Source organism: Perca fluviatilis, chromosome 18 (assembly GCF_010015445.1).
Source record: "Perca fluviatilis chromosome 18, GENO_Pfluv_1.0, whole genome shotgun sequence".
In the NCBI taxonomy this organism is placed as follows: domain Eukaryota; kingdom Metazoa; phylum Chordata; class Actinopteri; order Perciformes; family Percidae; genus Perca; species Perca fluviatilis.
In genome coordinates this window covers 22315763-22331645 of record NC_053129.1, presented here as the reverse complement: position 1 = coordinate 22331645, position 15883 = coordinate 22315763, and the positions used below count along the sequence as shown (strand labels likewise).

General features: G+C 42.0%; 1 protein-coding gene across 2 annotated transcripts in view; it reads left to right on the top strand.

Annotated features, from left to right (window-relative positions):
• Nucleotides 1-15883, top strand: part of LOC120546833 (glutamate receptor ionotropic, kainate 2-like) — a 61633-nt gene that overhangs the window by 36782 nt on the left and 8968 nt on the right. For both annotated transcript variants that reach the window (XM_039782059.1, XM_039782058.1), the window contains exons 7-16: nt 1636-1779; nt 2618-2725; nt 2848-2961; nt 3039-3245; nt 3904-4127; nt 7979-8097; nt 8855-9072; nt 9749-9974; nt 13246-13496; nt 15520-15624. In XM_039782059.1, the coding sequence (XP_039637993.1) occupies nt 1636-1779; nt 2618-2725; nt 2848-2961; nt 3039-3245; nt 3904-4127; nt 7979-8097; nt 8855-9072; nt 9749-9974; nt 13246-13496; nt 15520-15624 (1716 nt within the window). The remainder of the gene's footprint in view (nt 1-1635; nt 1780-2617; nt 2726-2847; nt 2962-3038; nt 3246-3903; nt 4128-7978; nt 8098-8854; nt 9073-9748; nt 9975-13245; nt 13497-15519; nt 15625-15883) is intronic.

Below are 15883 nucleotides of genomic sequence, written 5' to 3'. Positions count from 1 at the left end.
TGTTGAATAAATGAATTCAAAATGTATCGTGCACTTTAGAAGTGGACTGAAACTGAATGTGATTATTTTAACTTTTCTCAAACCAGATTGAGCTGTTTAAAAATGAAAAAAAAAAAAAACGTGTATATAGTTTATAACACAATAATTGGATGATTGGACATCCAATCTTTTCCTTCAGTGGAGAAAGTAGTGTTTGGATACTGACTGTGTGTAGAACTCCACCCCAGTATTCAATAAAATAGATTAGCAGAATGACAGACTCTTTTCCTAATCTGCATTTGCCATTAACACCACAACACTAGCACACACTTGCATCCACACACTGCCTGCCTGCACTGGGAGAGCAGATATGGCAGTAGCTGTCCCCTTTCCCAGGGAAGCAGTCGGGATGAAAGAGTTCAGAGATGGGTCTCCCATCCTCTGATCTGCTGCTGCCTTTGACATCAGCAGTCACCAAACTCCAAAAGCACAGGAGAACTGAGGGGACGAGCTAAAAACTGACAATATGCCCACCACCACAACCACACACCACTCCCTCCCCTCCTCTCTATCTTGAATGTTCTCTTTTCTTGCTGTTGGGGGTAAGATTTATTTCTTTAATTGACCTGCCACTATAAATATAGGTTGGATAAATTGTACATGTAGCACAATTTCTGCCCCTCCCAGACCCTTTCTGCATTCCTTTTCTTCCAAATGGATGGCATGGATGCTCTACTGCGCCTATAGAGACAACATAGGGAACTGATGTGAGCTGAACAGCAGCTCACTGGTCTCTTGCTGTGTGCCAAGCTCTGCCGAAGCCCTGCTCATTCTCTCTGACAGCGGGCGCTTCCACAAAGATCTTATAGCTGCGGATACTTTGTGGTCTCAAAGTCATTTTTCATACTCCCTCGCAGGTTGGTCATCCAGGACTTGTCAAATAAGATCACCACAGTGTATTTCAGCCTGTGTGGGACCATAGTAAAAGGATCTGAGCAAAGCTGTAATGTGTTGACCTGGGTAAATGTAGAGTGTCTCAAACTGTGAGGACAGACGGCATGAAAGGAATTCATGTGTGCCAGGCAGAAAGTAAAGATAAACCTCAGCATCACACTGTTAGAAATTTCAAGCATTTACTCCCTTTGATGACTTATTACTGGGATTTTATGGATGGCTATCATATGTGTTTTTCAATGCAGTTAAACATGTATCCCAGCTATGCTTTGTTTTGTGTACTTAGCATGTTACACCAAGTCTGCCAGTCAGAGTTGTCCCGTATGCACGGGTGCCTGTTTTGCGTTCCCTCCCTCTAGAGAGCAGGCACACCCATCAGGACCCATTAGTCGTCACAGTGACAGGCCGGCCTTCCACCGAGAGACTCTCCCTGGCGGAGCTTTCTCCTTGCCTCAGACAGTGGTTGGGTATTTTTTACTAACAGGCTGAGACACCGTGCCATTTGTGCGGGGCATTTACTGCTGGCATTACTTCTAATTTACGTTCTCTTGTCCTGACAAAAGAATAAAGCACGTCACCCGAGACTTCACACAGCTTCTTGTGTCCCTCCACAGGTGAACAAATGACGGATTAAAGGTCATGTGGACAGATGTATTGGCAGTGTTGTGAAAATGTCTAATGATATCACCTTCCTGTTTGCAGACGGATGCAGCGCTGATGTACGACGCCGTGCATGTGGTGGCGGTGGCGGTGCAGCAATCGCAGCAGATCACAGTCAGCTCTCTGCAGTGTAATCGCCACAAGCCGTGGCGCTTCGGGGGGCGTTTCATCAGCCTCATCAAAGAGGTACAAAGCCATCAGTGCTATCAATGTGCGCCCTGTCTTCACCTATGGAATCTGCTGAACACTGTAGCTTGCGCATGTTGTATTGATCAGCGCAATTATATGTTTGCAAACATTTCCTTTGTGAACTTCCTTTCAGTTGCACATTTTGCATTACAGTATTATTGTCTTTCTCTTGAAGGACATTGCGATCCTCATGTTAAAACCCATATAAACATCTATAACAAGTTTATTGCCTAATCTTAACAATACAACAACACAATAATCTTCATTGAAATGTAATCTAAATAACAACCTTATTATCCACAGCAACAACATGTTTTTTTGTGATGTTTCACGCCCTGTCTCCTACTCTCTCTCCGTGCATGTCTCCACCGTGTTTATATCAAAGCCTCTGTGTGTCTCCTTAACTATAGTCGGGGTCAGCCATTTGCTTTGTTCTACAAAGCTCTTTCATTCTGTGGATGGTATCATTGCAGGTAATTTTCAGAATGAGCCATTGTAGTAGCTTGCGCTTCCTCCCCCTCTTGTGTCTGCTATCGCTCTCCATGCCCGTCTGTTCCTCCAATGGCTTTGAAGTGAAACTTCAAGCACAATGAACCACATGCATAATGAACTCTTACCTGTCAAACCTGCTTCTATTCCGGCTGCTTTATTGTTTCTTGTTATGTTGTTGAGATAGACAATGAAGGGAGAGCCAGACAAAATTCATAATTGGGACAAAAAAAAGTTTTATGGTTAGCAGTTAGGTTGATATTGTTGCAAAAGACGATACATTGAGGTTAATGGAATGGCGGTGCTGAGGATTCTAGCTTATAATGCTGTGTGCTTCTGACTGCAGGCTCACTGGGATGGTTTGACAGGACGTGTTCTCTTTAACAAGACCAATGGACTGAGGACAGATTTTGACCTGGATGTCATCAGTCTGAAGGAGGATGGGCTGGAAAAGGTGTGTCACACAGTGGTGTAGTTGATGATGTGTGACTTCTGAGTCTTAAAGAAAAATATTAATATTATTTTTCTTATCGGTAGACAAGGTGCTATAAACATGACACTGAACTATTTCAACAGATTGGAACATGGGATCCTCCCAGCGGTCTGAATATGACAGAGTCTCACAAAAGCAAGACATCCAACATCACAGACTCTCTGGCTAACAAATCCCTGCGTGTATCCACCATACTGGTAGACAAAGACAAATGAAAACACAAGCAGCACACACAAAGAAAAGAACAACAGCTAAACTTGTTTCCCCTGTACAGGAGGAGCCATATGTGATGTTTAAGAAGTCAGACAAGCCTCTGTATGGGAACGACCGTTTCGAGGGCTTCTGTATCGACCTGCTGAGGGAGCTCTCTGGCATCCTGGGGTTCCGCTATGAGGTGCGATTAGTGGAAGATGGGAAGTACGGAGCGCTGGATGAGAGCACGGGCCAATGGAACGGCATGGTGCGGGAGCTAATGGACCATGTGAGTCAACTCTCACCAGGGCTGCACATAGTAAGATGCAGGGGGAAAAATCTGAAATGACCATTTCCTGCATTTTCTAGCCAGTTTATTTACTTATAATAACCAACAATGCAATGACCTAATCGTGCCTGAGACATGTGTGTCATTTTTGCTTTAATTCATTTCCATTTTTTGCGACTTCACCACTAAACAGTAGTTAGTTAGTTAGCATTAGCAACTCAAAAAGAAAAGGGCGCCACCCACAGAATTTCAAAAACCTTAAGCAGGAAATCTACGGAAGAAAAAGAAAACAGTAAAACTGGCACTGTTTGATGAATAATTTATTTCTTGGAGGGATTATGCAAAAAGAAACCTCAAGGGACCAAAAACAGCTAATCTTACGTTTGAGGGGGATAATTTATCAAAGATTAATCTAATCCCAAAATTGCCTCAGTGACTCACCTTTGACACCACATAAGAAGGATTGGAAGGACATATAACCTGTAATTTCCAGAAAAACTCAGCCTCCTAACTGCTAATCCTTGGGGCTCTAAATCCTGTACACATTGGCCAGACCAGCTGTCGACAGAAATCAGATGTTAATTCGATTGTTTGTTTTTTATTGGTTGACTCAAACACCTACCACCCACCCCACTCAACCCATATTATGTCATTGCAGAAAGCAGACTTGGCAGTGGCTCCTCTGGCCATCACCTACGTCAGAGAGAAGGTCATTGACTTCTCGAAGCCCTACATGACGCTGGGGATAAGTATCCTGTACCGCAAGCCCAACGGCACCAACCCTGGGGTCTTCTCCTTCCTCAACCCCCTCTCGCCTGATATCTGGATGTATATTCTGCTGGCTTGCTTGGGTGTCAGTTGTGTGCTGTTTGTCATAGCCAGGTAACATGTCTACCCCCAATACCCACACTTTTCCTTCCTTCCTCCTTCCTTCCCTCCTTCCTTCCTTCCTTATCCCTTTTCCCTACCTGTTTTCCTGCTTTCACTGACGCACAGCAGTTGCTTGCTCCCTCAGGCCTAAAGAGGTGAATTTATTCACTGAAAATTATCTAGCTGTGACTGGTGGCCAAAGCAGTCCTTCAAGAGGCAGTCCATGCCTCTTTGTTCTTAGATGACTTCAGTGATGGAAATATGGTCTACAACAAAGAAATATATCAAATATAAATACGTTACTTTAAAGGACCATGCCAATGTTTTTACATGTTTGCTTGTACTTTACACTACTGTTGAACATTTTCCCAAACATAACATAGCTTTTAAATTGTATTTGATTATCATTGCCTTTAAATACAACTGGAAGTGTGGACTGTTATATATAAAATATATATAAAAGGTGTGGTGATTGCCCAAAAAACAAACTCAGATTTCCGAATCTCTCACCAGCACTTGAACTCACCACCCAGAAATTTGCATAACAATTATTCTAGCATCATTATAATGCATTGATAAAGTAGCTTTGATGAAAAAGAATAAAAAGGTAATAAAAAAATTTCATTACCTGCTGTACCTTTACAGTAAACAAGTTAAAATAAGGAAAAACACTGGCGTGGTCATTAAAATCAGCTCCACACACTATTTTGGGCACATTTGCCAAGCATCAGCAACTGTAAAACAGGCTACCTGTTATATATCTCTTAATCTGCTGTAAGAAATGTACAAGTACAATGCTGACATTGTAAGAGTACAATTCCTACAATTATCATGATGAACCCACCCCCCTAAAACCCCCAATGCATGACCAATGTGGAAAGATGTGTGTTAGGCCCAGGGCTCCTCTTCCGATTTGATTCCTGAGAGGTTTGGGTTTAATGCACATTTCATCAAATGTTACCGGCACAATGATCACATGAGAGGAAAGCAGCAACTGTCACCTAAGTTAGTTCAGAATATGCAAATTATACCCGTAGCCCTTTGTTTTCACGGTTGGTCAGGGTAAGTGATTAGCATGCAATTATATTGATATTCTTGTGGTTGTAATGAAATGGCCTCGGTACTTTTATTAAATTATAATGCTCTTGTCTGCATGCATGCATTGTGCCTCTTTTTTGCCCACTATGGCAATAAATATTGCTTGTCCTTACACTATGTGTAAAAATATTCAGCAAAGTTTAAATCTGAAGTACAGTGTTTTCTTCTTCAGTTCGCTGAGTTAGTTTTCTCATAATTGTAGTATTGATTGGACGGCCACCGATTGATTGGTCAATCCCCCAAAAGCAGAGTATATTATTTTTTATCTTTAATCCCCTGCAAATAGAGTGAGTGGAGTGAGCTTATGAAGGTCTGGTTTTGCACAATAAAACACTAGACACCTTCAATCTCACCAGGGATTCAAGTCTTTGAACTGCTTTCCACACACACACACACACACACACACACACACACACACACACACACACACACACACACACACACACCATCTTTTCTGATTAAATAACATATCTCATTTCAAGCTCCAGAGAAATACATTTCACTTAGTGGTTCCTTCTAGCTCTGTTTGTGGTTGAATTGATTCCTCTATTTATTAACAAAATTGTATTCTCTCAGATCGCAAAACCTCTTCCAGTCTAGAAAATGTCCACCTGCCAAGAAGAATAAATGATTTAAATTGCATTATAAAATGTTTACATGTAATTACAGGATGTTGCAGTTTGGTCCCAGACGCCTGTGATTTTAACACCCCCCAACACAGCCTCTTCACTTGGCCTGAGAGAAGAAAGGCAGCAGATCTATAATGCCAGCCAGAGTAATTGAATCCAACAGACAGTTAATGGAGGGAGCGTGTTGTGTTATTGTGGCCGGGGACGGACGAAGGAGAAGTGGAACAGGAAAAGGGGGGGGGGGATCTTTTTAGAATTCTGTGCACAATTCGACATGTCCCTTGTGCTCTATGTGAGGAGGTGACCTTACGTCTGCATGTTTCACGTCCCCTTTTTCCTGGTGATCGGTGTGCAAAACACAGCCCGCAGGAATACGGGCCGGCTGCAGGCAAAGGTCATCCAGAGGAGCCACTTGGCCTGTTGCATACAGAATACATGTGTAGTCACTGAGAGGGACAAACGCAATCCAATCAAGAGCATGTTGTATAGATTTACACTCATATGGCACATATCAGGTGTCACTCACAATTGGCCTCCAGCTGCAGCTCAACATTGTTTTTCTGTAAACGGCAACGTAAATAAATCATCCCCAAAAACATTTGACTTTGAGATGGATTTGGTTGAGCAAATGCAAATACACAGTTGCAGCCACGGACAAATGCACACAGCTATAAAGGCACATGCGCAAACATTCATGCACCAGAGGCTTGATGCACACAGCCATAAAACCACACACTTATACGAACACATGCAAGCGCACACACTGCACTCTGCACATCCACAAGGCCATTGTGCCGTTTCAGTTGCCTATGGTTCCAAGGAGACCGAGCTCATTGACATTCCAGCAAATCCGACATCCTGATGGGGCTGACAGCAAGAATTATTGTGTGTCATCACAACCATGTCCAGGTAGATGATTCTCAAGGGGATGGCATAGCAAATAGCTGTAAAGGCAGAGTAAAATGACAAAAATGTTGCACGTTTACAATGCTTGTTAAATAAGGCTGTTAATTAGGCTGCTTCAACAACAAGGAGAGATCAAATGACATATCTGTATGTAGATCAGCAATAATGCTGTATCTGTAGCAAATAGTGCTACTATAAAACTGCCGCCATGTAACATTTGGTTTGGTAATGTGAAATACTGCTCTGTGCCTTGTATACACAGTATATATCTATATATGTCTCTGTGCGTCTCTAAAAGCTGCAGCTGACACATGGCATCAGATTTCGTCGCAGTCTGAACCTTTAAGACTCCACCCGTGGGCTTATTAGCATGCCGCATGTTGGGGGGGGGAGCTGCTAAACAGCCTTACCTGATGGGCCCCTCAACTCTGCATAAGCAATGTTCCTGCTATCACCCACTTCAGCACAAACTCAATCAGTTCCTGATGCTTAACACTAACCCAATCACCCTGTGCTAATGCCATGCCACTTTTGCTTAGGATAATAAATGAGAAATGTCCACGACTGACCTGGAGACACTGACAATCAGCCTAGGCAGGCTGTGGGAGGCTCGTGGTAAAAGGGGGAGGTTCATAGGCGATGCAAGGTAATCAGGGGGGAAATGCGGTGTTGGGGTGGGAATGGTGCAGGATGGGGAAAATAGATGAAGATGTGACGGGAGTGTGAGAAAAGAATAAAGCAGCTAGGGGGTGGAAGAACAAAGACGGCTATTGGGAAACCAGGAGAAAAAAGAAGAAGCAAGTCCCATGTCGGGGGTGTGAGGAGGACGTGGCATTCGCAGAGTAAAGGTGATTGCAGTTGCTCGGGGAAACACATTAAGGCTCATGAGTCAGTGAATCCAAATGAGCTCCAAAGATCATCACGTACTGGGACATTATCACCAGTGACAGTGTTATCCCAGCCTATTGATCTGTTCTCACAATAAACTGATGGCATTTGAATATGCCAATAAGTTGATCTCTGCGAAAGCCAGAATGATTTGCTTTGGTCTCTGCAGGAGCTTCCGACCCTGAAGCCACAACACAGGATTCCCACACATTTACATTCCTTTTGTTCCTGCTCTCAATGTTTTGAAATGTATGTTTTATGTGCTGTTTAATCTGCAGCGGGGAACATACTGTTCATTGCTTTGTGCTGACATATGTGTCTCTGTGCTCTCTCCTTTTATAGGTTTAGCCCTTACGAGTGGTACAACCCGCATCCATGCAACCCAGACTCGGATGTAGTGGAAAACAATTTTACGCTGCTCAATAGTTTCTGGTTTGGAGTTGGGGCTCTCATGCAGCAAGGTAGTTGCCTCAGTCTGTGGCTGCTGTTGCTCTGTAGAGCTGAAGCTCTCTTTATCCCACTGTCTCTGAGGGTTGGGTTGTTTTGTCCAAGCCAGCGGCAACAGAGAGAGAACTCTGGGGGTCCACCAATAGGAAGACAGAACTTAGACTAAATGTGCATGTCATGTTTTTTATTTATTTAATCAATTTAGCTCATAGGAACACAGAATATATGTGTATACAGGGTAGCTTCAAATACCACTTAGAGATGACATTTTGAAGAAATGTTAATCAATGTTTTTATCAACAGCAGCTCAAATAGCGTGGCTATGATTATTATTATGCTCTTTATCAAAGTAATGATAGTACTATTATACCCAGCGTCCTCTCCTCTTGCCCTTGGCCCATCAGCACCTAGAGATCAGTGGGGTGTGGAGTCAGGATGTGAGGTTACCTTGGGTACATGACTGTCTGGCCTAAACAGCCCGTCACTGTTTGATTTTCTAGGATAGATTTATGCAAACACCTTGTTCTCAGGAGACATTTTTAAATAGTGTTGTTCTGCATTTCCTGCATTATTTAAAGCGCTCACTTGTGACTAAGACAAGATCATTTCCCTAGTTTGAAATCCAACAGTCATCTTCTTTAGAGAGCTCTCTCAAGTGATTTCTTCTTGAAGAGAGTGTTGCATCTGCCTGAGCTGAAAACAAATCTAATCTTGATTCTTTTTTTACATGTTAAAAATAAAAAATGCCTCCTGCCACCTCCCTCACACCAGGCTCAGAGCTCATGCCCAAGGCCCTGTCGACTCGAATAGTGGGAGGCATCTGGTGGTTCTTCACCCTCATCATCATTTCCTCATATACGGCCAACTTGGCTGCCTTCCTCACTGTGGAGAGGATGGAGTCGCCCATAGACTCGGCCGATGACCTGGCCAAGCAAACTAAAATCCTGTACGGGGTGGTGGAGGACGGCGCCACCATGACCTTCTTCAAGGTAGCTGGGTCCCCCAGGGTGTTTACAGGGTGGTTTTATGAAGAATCCTTCTTTCTCACTTATTACATTTACATATTTACATATTTACATAACAGCAAGTGTTGTTTAATACCCCAGAAAACTCTTTAAGCAGCTACTTTTTTCGTAAATACAACACAAGAGCAACTGCTGTATCTGTTTACTGTGCAGCTAAACAAACTCATTTTTTTTAATTAAAGGAGTCACTCAATAATTATTTCAATATTTAAAACTGATCTGCTATCAAAAAATTACCATGTTCTGTTTTCTAGATGCATTTTTTATGAAATCATGTTTAGCACTAACCTTGGTGACAAATGTATTGTATTTCCTGTGACTGTTTCACAATAAAAGCCACCACCTGTTTTGCCAGTTGAACACTTTTATTGTGAACTAGCATCAGTAGGAAATGTTCCGTTTGCATTAGCAGTAGCTCGATGTTACGATAGTGAACAGCAAACAGTGAGGCTGATATCAATGAGATAAAATTTGAAAACAAACGCTGGATTACATCCATGATCTTAAACGAATAGTCTGTGTAATAAAATGTTACAAACAAACAAAATGATCATAGCTGAAGAATTTAGTGTTGACCACCACATTTATTCCTAATACCGGCACCAATCTCATTCCCCTTCTATTCTCTGTTATCTTGTAGAAAACTAAAATCTCCACCTACGACAAGATGTGGGAGTTCATGAACAGCAGGAGGCAATCTGTGATGGTCAAGAACGTGGATGAGGGCATCCAGCGCGCCTTGACCTCAGACTATGCTTTCCTCATGGAGTCCACCACCATTGAGTTTGTCACCCAGCGCAACTGCAACCTCACACAGATCGGAGGCCTCATAGACTCCAAAGCCTACGGAGTGGGAACACCTATGGGTAAATAACCTCAAACCTCTGTATGCCTCTGTGCGGCTGCCTGATGTGTTTATGAAAACATTTGAAAAGATTTAGGTCAGAGAGAGATACTGCAGATACTATGCAACAGATAAAGGTATATGCATGTAGTGTGGATGATTGAGAAGCTCTGAGAATGAAAAGGTTGACCTTTATTGATGGGGTCACAGGTATAATGCTTCAACAGTGCGAGGTGTAAAAGGTTTATCTTAATGAAAAGTGAATGGCTGAAGAGGTTGAATTTATGGATAAGGTTAAAATGTGCCCAGGGCTAAAGAAACAGGCGCCCTTTGGTTTTTTCTAGCCATAATGATTTTTAACGGTGTGTTTTAGCCTACTTTGCAGTCACGTAAGGCAGTGAGTGTAAGACAGTGAAACAATCACAGAAAGCAACCAGTAAGTCAATTTAGTGCAATTCCCTGTGACTTACTTGACACAGTCTGAATTATGTCTGAGCATTGAACCACAAGAACAAAGCCTCTCTTCAGAGAGTATAAAATGAGCACTAAGAACTTTCCAAACCTGCTTATTTGATCCAGCTTTTGTCAAAAAATTGCATTATCCTATGATGAGACGGAAGAACCAAAACCATTTCCACTTTCAGTATAATGATAACAGTTTTGTTCAGTCTTTTCAGGGTTAATTAACATGCTGCTTACAATCCTGATACTCCAGGGAAAGCTGGCGATGGTTTCAATCCTCATGTCACAGAGGTTAGAGTGGTCATGACGAGGCCACAGAGAGCATTGCAACCAGCTGTAATAGCCACATATATCACCAGTGATATGAAGGCCATCAAAATATGGAGGATTAATTCTGGCCATCCACATCTGGACCCGGCTACTGCTGATGAGTATGGGCCAGTTATGGATCTGCAGGGATGCCATGATTGCCGTGGCTGTAACAAAGCTGAGGTTATGCTGTGAAATATAGTCCCACTGTGGCGCCGTAAGTGCAGAAGTGCTTACACTGATGTCCTTGAGATGGACACACAGACCTAGAACGTGGATCAGCTCTATTTCCATTCATGTGGTGATATAGCGTATCAAATATACCGTATGACTACAAAATATACCCCAAATCACTTCAATTCCGCGATAAGTGGTTTAGTATTTTAATGCATGAAAAATGATTAAAAATGTCCGCTTTCAAAGTTATTACTGCCCTCTAACTCATTTCAATCTCTAATTCTGATGTTCATTGCTCAATATTTCAGAAATAAAGCCTCTAAAATGTTTCTGCTGTAATAGAAGAGGTCTCGTTAATTGCATCATTAATTCAAAGTGAGTTCCATTTTCATGCCAGATGTCGTCTTGGAAGAATAGGACTATTTTATTTGTTTCCCCTTGTTTCCTTGTCCCAAACACCATGAAGACCTCAGCCTTCATGTCAACCTCTAGACTATAACTTTTGCCCTGCTCAACACTGTTTAGCAGTGCATTCCCTGTAGGGCTGTTACAGCAATAAACCAGAGCAAGTCGTATAATAAGTCTTAACCTTTTAGTGCTTGACGGTTTTCACACGTCCTGTTCCCAAAACGCAAATGCGTCATCTACGGCTATCAACTTAAACTATGATCACATTAATACTTGAAGCCAGACAGTGTGGGAGTGATGGATGTCCTCTGCTGTTGAACATCTGTCAGGTAGTTGTGTATGCACAGTGTGTCAAGCACAGCGCTTTTCCATTTGCCTGGGCCCCGCTTTCCATATCCTCCTCTCTAAGGACCCATCCTATTAGCATTTATCCAAGGCCTGCTTTGTTAGGCCATCATTAATCATTTGAAATATGAGGGGAGCCAGAACCAGGGGACTGGGATACTTGATAGATTTCTCATCTTCAAATGAAGCAAGCATATGCTTTTCACATTCCATTCTGTGCATGTACAGTAGATATGCACAGCTCTGAATATGCAGTCATATCTACTGTACATACACACAGAATGGATGGATGTAACATATATGTCTCAAAGTGTGCATGTCACATAGAACAGCACATACACCCAGAAGCACACCACTGGTACACTCAAAAACATGTCATGATCAAAGAAGCAAAGACTCTTATGCTATTCAAAAATCAGCTGCACTTTGTGTAATTTTCCATTGTTGTATTAATGTCCCCTTTGTCAGTCTAAATACACAGAGACATGGAGATGAAAGAATGATGGATGGTAGCAGATACATGATAGATGAGACAGAGAGGGAATCATCTGAAGGGGCTGACAGGCAAAACTGTATGAGAGCAACAGACAAAGTGATGCTACCTGGGGCCATATTGAATTAATTCCCCCCGAAGTTTTAGCTCAAAATGTTCCCATGTTCGTAAAATGATTTCTATCATCTGTCGGTATTATAATTATTTTACATTTTACTACTGTTTAACCTCCTTTAAGTCACTCTAAATAAGCACATGAATGTGCATGTGCAACCAGGCTTAATTATGTATGAGTTTGTAATCATATCAATACACTAACAAGCTTTTAAACCAGTTTATAAATGAAACATGAATGCTCACAGTAAATATTAATCTTCCCTGGCCTGGTTCGGGCAGGGTGCGCTGCGTCTCATTTGGCCGTGTGTTGCTGTGGATGGGAGAGGAACACGACCCCACTCGGGTACTCCACAACGATTACTCCTCCTTTGATCAAGCCAGCACCCGCTGCGCCTTAATGCCTTGTCGCTAATTCTGGCGCCTTCCCACTGTCTGCGGATTTGGGTTCTTTTACTCATAATGACACTAACATGCATAAAAACACACTGATAGGGCAACCCTATCTCAGATACACACATTTAATCCCAAACACATATGCACCCTTGTAAAGTAGACTCCGCTGGGCTTCTCTGTTTTTTTCCTGTTTATACGCACAATTTATGGCATATGAAAGCGTGTGCAAAGAGCAGCTAATTCGTCAGAATCAACAGCAGCTCTGATACACAAAGCCAAGTCTTTGTTGCCAACTCCCTGTGCATTATAATTCACACACTGCAGAGAGGAGTGAGAATTTTGGAATCACTTCGTGAATATAGGGATTAGTGGGATTTGAAGAAGGACTTACAAAAGAACTCCCTCTAAGCAGCCAACAATAACATGACAGGTTATATGATCACATGCAAGCCAGAGTGTGTTTCATACAGTACACCCACCACCGCTGGTTAAATATACACATAAACTCAACAATAACTTTGCAAGGCATAATCTGGTTTTATCATATCCTGCTATTATCCGGGCTCGCTAATCTCATGTCTCCTCACAGGCTCTCCATACAGAGACAAGATCACGATAGCCATTCTGCAGCTGCAGGAGGAAGGGAAGCTGCACATGATGAAGGAAAAGTGGTGGAGAGGGAACGGCTGTCCCGAGGAGGAGAGCAAAGAGGCCAGCGCTCTGGGGGTGCAGAACATCGGCGGGATCTTCATCGTGCTGGCTGCAGGACTGGTGCTGTCAGTGTTTGTGGCTGTAGGGGAGGTGCTTTACAAGTCTAAGCAGAATGCCCAGCTGGAAAAGGTACTGGAGTCTTTTCTGATGCATGTTAAGAATTAAAGCTTTTGCCAATTTGTCTTAAAGATGATAGTTATTCGGAATTTCATCATTTAAGGTAAAGCAAACCATAAATTTGAGAAATTAAACCAAACTATCAAATAAAACATACATACTGTATTGTACACTTGTAGTGCATTTTTAGTTTGCATGTTTGTTCTTTTTTGCAGGTTTGAGAATGAGTTGGTGATGAAACAATACTCAAATGCCCATATGTACGAGTCATTGGTCGCTGTAACTGTTCCTTCTGTCCATACCGGCTGTGAAGTAATCCCTTGCACTTTTGCATGGACTGTGGATTTTTTCCCCCATCTCTTAATTGTATGCCACATCAGGATGGGATCTCTGCACAGCCAGTATGGACGAGAGGAATCATTACAGCAAACAAAAACTGCATGTGAGTGTTGTTTGTAAGACAGACTTAAGAAAATGTGAATTTATCCTTTAATCTCGAGATTTGTCTAAAGACATTCACCATGCGCACAGTGCAGCATATTTGCAGCCACCCACCCCGCCCCTCTAGTTATGTTTCTTTCTAGCAAAAGACTGAATATATTACAGACTGTTTAATCTGTGCTCTATTTTAGTACTGAGCGCACATGATTCATCACAAAGTGTGGAGTATATATTTTAGTGTTCTTTAACTCATACAATGATGTTCCCAGATAATTGTGAAAGTTCTTTTGATAGCTTGTTTTAATTATTTACATCTACAGAATTAGCACAGCCCAGCGGCATGTTACTTTATTGCAATAGTAATTAGTTTCTGGCTTTTTTAAGGTCTGCATATGTTTCAGAACACATCTCAGCTATCATTAATCAAGAGCCGCAAGACTGGGTCATAATATTCAGATAATTTGCAAATGCCACAATCTCTAGGCTGCCAAGGTGCTAGCAATTTGCATGCAGACAACAAGCCTTTTTTTATTTTCTTTCCCTGCCAACCCCCTTTTTTACCCCCTTCGTTCTCCTTCTTTTCTCCATCACTCTAATCCATATCCCTCCTCATTGTTTTTCACCGTTTCTTTTTCTCTCACCCTTTCCTGCCCCTCTCTACTTCTGTAATCACTCATCTTCCCAAGTGTGCGAAATATCTCATTCATGCGCCAGACAAATATATGTAAAAAATTGAGAGAAAAACAAAAATACCTGGTGCATAAGCCACCTACAGATATCCATCTCACACACCTACGCACATACACAAACAGAAAAATAATAGCTTCATATTTTACTGCTCTCCTTCCTCTTTCATATCCTCCTACACCCTCTAAGAATTTGAATTAGATTTTGCATAATCAGAGAGTGAATGCATGAGAATTTGTCTTGGCAACGTTGATGCAAAAGCATATTGACATTTTATAGGATTTCACACCACATACAATGCAGGGATGACAGAGGCACATATCACTGATGTTACATAACACGCGTCACTGTGAGGGGGTGATTTATGTTTTAAAAGAAGGTACCAATATTTTGGGATTTAATCTGCTGAAGTGGATATTTAGTCCTTTATTCAATATATTTTAATTTTCCAAAAATTGCAAGTGTTGAATGTTTCTCTTAGTTCTTGGCAGGGTGCAAAAGGCTCTGAAACACCATTCAGACCTTAGTGTGATAGTAAAGCTATAAAGCTTATTTCTACATCATTTTGTGTACTTTTGTTCTGGAACTGTTTTTATAGTTTGTTTTTTTAATGTTCAACATAAAGGGGTGATGTTTGAGTGTCCACATACTTTTGGCCGTGTATTGTTATATGATACAAACGGAAGCAATACTTAAAAAAGGGAGGATAAAAAGGCTTTGGAACACACCATTGTCTTAAGAAAATATGCATTGAAATATAATTAGTATGGACATGAATATAGCCCCACCACAATGTTACCAATGAATGCATATTGTATGTAGAAAAAAAATTAATAGATTTGTCTAGTGTGGCAAAACAGCATGGTGCCAGCAATAACTTTTCCCTCTTTCCTGTTGCCTTCTGCAGCGATCATTTTGCAGCGCCATGATGGATGAGCTTCGTGTGTCTCTGAAATGCAAACGCCGCCTCAAACAGAAGCCTCAGCCGCCCGTCATCGTTAAGACAGAGGAGGTCATTAACATGCACACATTCAACGACAGGAGACTCCCAGGAAAGGAAACCATGGCATGAATGCTGAGCATACCCCGAACACACCCCTCGATAAAAACCATGGAGGGGAGACGGGGTCAAATGAACGCGGACTTAACCGCAGACTAAGGGTTAGCAGTCAAAACAGGATTCCTTTCGAACCCACTTGCTTATGTAGATGGATGTTTCCTGTGGAAATATAGATACCTGAGCAGTGTCACCTCACTGTGACGTTCATTTT